The sequence below is a fragment of the Gossypium hirsutum genome, chromosome A04 (genome assembly GCF_007990345.1).
Source record: "Gossypium hirsutum isolate 1008001.06 chromosome A04, Gossypium_hirsutum_v2.1, whole genome shotgun sequence".
Classification (NCBI taxonomy): domain Eukaryota; kingdom Viridiplantae; phylum Streptophyta; class Magnoliopsida; order Malvales; family Malvaceae; genus Gossypium; species Gossypium hirsutum.
Genome location: NC_053427.1, coordinates 7,228,627 through 7,232,915, shown reverse-complemented (window position 1 = coordinate 7,232,915; position 4,289 = coordinate 7,228,627). Strand labels below are relative to the sequence as shown.

The window sequence follows — 4,289 nt, the reverse complement described above, 5'->3', positions numbered from 1 at the left end:
ATGTTGATGTTGAACCAAATCCTTCGTCTTTGATAATAAGGGCACTCAACTTTGGAAGATCTTGAAGAACCAACACCTGGAGGCTTTGAAATGGATGAGGGGAAGAAGAGGCAAAAGAGGACAAGGAAACAACACACTCTATCCCTTCACACCACAAAATCCGTCAAAACCTCAAGTCAATCGCATTTTTGAAGGAAGAATTATCATCGACTAAGCTTCTCAAATAGTCGCACTCTAAAATATTCAACTCTTGAGTTTCAATTGGGTGCATAATTAACTCACCTTCCCACTTGTGGACTCCTCCAATTGTTAATCTTTTATCTACTGTAGAATTCACAAACAGAGGAGCTATGCCCACCTGTAAATTGTACTTGGTGAGATTTTTCTTACGTTTTTTGCATTGAGGAGATGAACTTATTAAATTCATTAATGTCTTCAAAACGTCCTTCAAAGCATTCCAACTTCTTCAATGGTTCCATCTCCTCTGCTTTTAGACTTGTTTGTCTATTTGTCACATCAAAACTCAAGTGCTGAATGTGAACGAGTTTTGGTAAAAGTGTTGGTGTTACAAGCAAAACAGCCTTGAACAACAATGGCTTGAGCAACAAGGCTCGAGACTTGGCCAGCAAACAAGCAGAAAATATTGGATTAAAAGGAAGAAAATATGAAGCAAGACCTTGAGAGAGTATATTGAATGAATAATCTTGCTGAAAATTCATTGAAAATAAACAATGGCATAATGCCAATACAAATATCAAACATTTTTCTGATGGAAGTATGGTAAACATCACTTAAACACTACTTAACTCCACTAATTACATTGAAAATGAAAGACTATGCTTGCACACTTGGTAAAGCTGTTCTATCAGCTCAAATGTCAACAAAAATTACATCAAAAATACATCATCAACTTAGTTCTAATTCAACTAGATTACAAAGTGTGACTTGGAGTAACAAAATAAGTTGAAATTTGACAGCAGCATTGAACTTCATCTGCTGCATGCATGCCTCCACAGCATGTGTTGCTTCTTGACTGCTTTTGCTGCATGGTGACCAGCTTCAACAAAAAGTCCAGCGGGTATCTCTTTCAGAGTGCCCACTTCAAGATCAATGTATCTTAGCTTTATTAGCATATCCATGCCTTCAGGAACTTCCTCAATACTAGTCCAACAAAGATCCAACTTCTTCAATTCTTGAAGCATCGAAAGACATGGCAGATCTCTTAATCCAGTACAGCCACGAAGCAACAATGTTGTGAGGTTCTTTAGTTCAGAGATGGAATTTGGTAAACTCTTGATCGTCGTAGCGGACAAATTGAGAACACTAAGACAAGGCATGTTTGTGAAGAAAGAATATGGGATCTTCTTTATAGGGTTTTGCTGCAATAACAAGGTTGTGAGTAGTTGACATTTTGTGGGCAGCACATCTGTGGGAATTTCTAATATGGAGTTAAGCATTAGCGACACTTTCTCAATATCCGGACTCCATTGTTCCTTTTCTGGTAACTCTTCTAATTCCAAGCCTGCTTGTACCATATATCGAGGATTTATACTTGTGATCGACAATGCCATGTCTCTCACTGCATCATGCATTTTCACTTTTGCACTCGAGACATTTTCCAACAAGCAGTTATCTTCCAACTTTTTCAAAATAGCAAGGCCTTTATCTTCCATTTCTTGTCTTGTATCCATTTCATCTATGGATCTCTCATCAATCCAACACTCAATTAGTTCATCCTTATTAATTTCAAAATCTTCAGGATATAATGCACAATACAAGAAGCAAGATTTTACTTTCCCATCTTTCAAGTGATCAAAACTAAATTTCAAACGCTCGATTACCTCAGCTTCCACTTCTTCCACTTTCGCTATTCTCTCTTTCAATTCCTTGAGTGCATTTTTCCAAATGCGAGGGTCATCTTCTCCTTTCATGGTCCCAGCTACCACAACAATTGTAAGAGGTGGACCCGCACATTCGTTGACAACAAGCTTCAAAGTTGGCATTATAGTTGGATTTTGAACTATGTTAGGTCCAACTTTATTCAAGAATAGTATCAATGCCTGTTCTTCTGAAAGGGGTTTCACTTTTATCACCTTACAACCCATATACTTACAGACATGCTCCGAACGGGTTGTCAGCACCAACTTGCAGCCATTGCGGCCACTCGGCTCAGGGATCCCAACTTCCTCTAGAGAGACTTTATCCCACACATCATCTAGGATTAGAGCATGTTTTCCAGCTCTCTTCAGCATTTCCGATAAGATTGCTTCTCTTCTGACCTTGTTTCCTTCTTTGGCCAAATCTTCCTTCAAGTTCAATGCACTTGCAATGTCATCTTGTAACTTGATAACACTAAAACCCTTTGATATAGTAACCCAGATTACGCTTTCGAATCTTTGTTCTTTCAAAAGATCATTGTGGATGTGCTTCATGATAGTAGTTTTACCCACACCGCCCATCCCCCAAACCCCAATCTTGCTCACCTCCTCCTGCATCAAACATAACCAAATCTCATCTCTCACAGCTTTCTCACCAACTAGTTCTGATGTTTCCAGTCGCAACCCACCACTTGGACCATCAATGGCAAGACCTTCAGAGGCATTAGGAGCTTTATCAAGAAATTCCTTCATTTCTCGAGTCTTTTCGTCAACCAGCTTCCCGTAGCAAGCACGACAGAGATATCTCCCGTTACTGACTTTGTTTTCAACAACTTGTGCTTCCCTAATCATCTCTTTCACATCTTTCAACCAATTTTCAACCCCCTTCTTTGGTATCTTCCCGGGAGGACGAAGCTATGCTTTCAATTGCAGCTCCATATCTTCCATTTTGCAATTCAATTCATCTCTGATCCTCTTGAAGTTTCTCACATAATCATTCAGCTTTCTGTGATATTGCAAGTATTTACACACAGGAGTTCGGAGACAATTTGCAATGCCAAGAACAGGCTCTACGCACTCCATTGCTATGTCCCTGCAAAGCAATCATATATAACAGTAGCAGATAATAAAAACCTGTGAATGTATTGGATTTTTTTTTGAAGTTTAGATATGTCAGTGTAAGCATGAAAAGGAAACATGAATGCAACTTTCAAGCAATGGCAGACAGAAACATGATGAAACTCTGGTCACCATTATACATTCAGAATTAACCTCTCAATGTATATAAAATGCTAGATTCAAGTGTGCAACAGTTCATGACAGAATATTAAGAGCTAAAATGTTAACAGTTTGATTTCAACATTATATTGCTTCTGGGTAGCTCTATCTCTATTAATTTCTATCTATAATAGATTATATCTGCTGATCATCCTCTCTTAAATTCTAAAACTGTTGATAATCAGTACAGGAAATCATTGCTTCAGATCTTATTACAGCTATTCATGTTTCTTGTTATGTAAAAGCAAAGGAAATCATCTCATGAGCTGAATTGCATGATTAAGGATCAAATTAAGTAAAGAACGGGAAGCAGAAATTACCTGACTTACTGCCTGGAAAGTCTTATAACAGTAGCAAAGAAAAGCATGTCATGAAATAAGCAAGGGAAGGAAGCAAATGAAATTGAAAAGCATGTCATGAAATAAGCAAATGAAATAACCAAAAAGAAAAGCATGCTTGAAATTTTGTGATAGAAGAAAGAATGCTGTGGGTACAAAGGCAGAAGTATTAAGGAATCCCATCTTTTTTTACTTTTCCTTTGCTTGCCATTATAGTTGGCATTTTCAGTGCAGCTACGGTGTTTTATACTGATTTTTCTCAACACTTGTATCTATCAGCTGATCGATGATTTACAATCTGATTCATATACTTTCAATCAATTTAATTCTGACAATATATAAATTGGTAAAATTTTGAAATTATTTTTAAAATTTGAGAATATTATAAAATTAAAAATTAAATAAAAATAGATAAACATTTCAAAAATAAATAAAATGAGGGATAATTATTTTTAAACCCTGCAAAATTTCTCTATATTATTTGTACCAAAATATCCCATACCCATTCTTTGAAAAAAACATAGAGAAAACAACATTAAGAAAAGTTATGTATTCTTTGTATTTTACCTCTTCTATTTCTTGACTTAGTTTTTACGTCATAAGAAAATATAAAATTATGAATATAATTTATGTTTACAATTTGGGTTTTGAAAAATAATTTAAATGTAATGAAATTTTGAATTGAGTTTGAAATAAAAATTTTGTAGTATAATTTGTATTCTTTTGACTAAAAAAATGGTATCAGGATCAATTTCGTAAGCCTATGTAACATGAGTTCTAGATGTTTTTCAAGGGC

At 35.9% G+C, this 4,289-nt stretch overlaps 1 protein-coding gene across 1 annotated transcript; it reads right to left on the bottom strand.

The window, feature by feature from the left end:
* Positions 1-690: 690 nt before the first annotated feature.
* LOC121227900 (probable disease resistance protein At4g27220) lies at positions 691-3,746 on the bottom strand. The gene is made up of 2 exons (XM_041110832.1): positions 3,476-3,746; positions 691-2,970 (listed from the first exon to the last, which is right to left on the bottom strand). The coding sequence occupies exon 2, from the start codon at positions 2,727-2,729 to the stop codon at positions 990-992; it is 1,740 nt and encodes a 579-aa protein (XP_040966766.1). The 5' UTR covers positions 2,730-2,970; positions 3,476-3,746; the 3' UTR covers positions 691-989.
* Between the last annotated feature and the right edge of the window lie 543 nt (positions 3,747-4,289).

Coding starts and splice junctions, on each gene's coding strand:
- LOC121227900 (XM_041110832.1), bottom strand. CDS start 2,729: ATGATTAGGGAAGCACAAGTTGTTGAAAACAAAGTCAGTAACGGGAGA.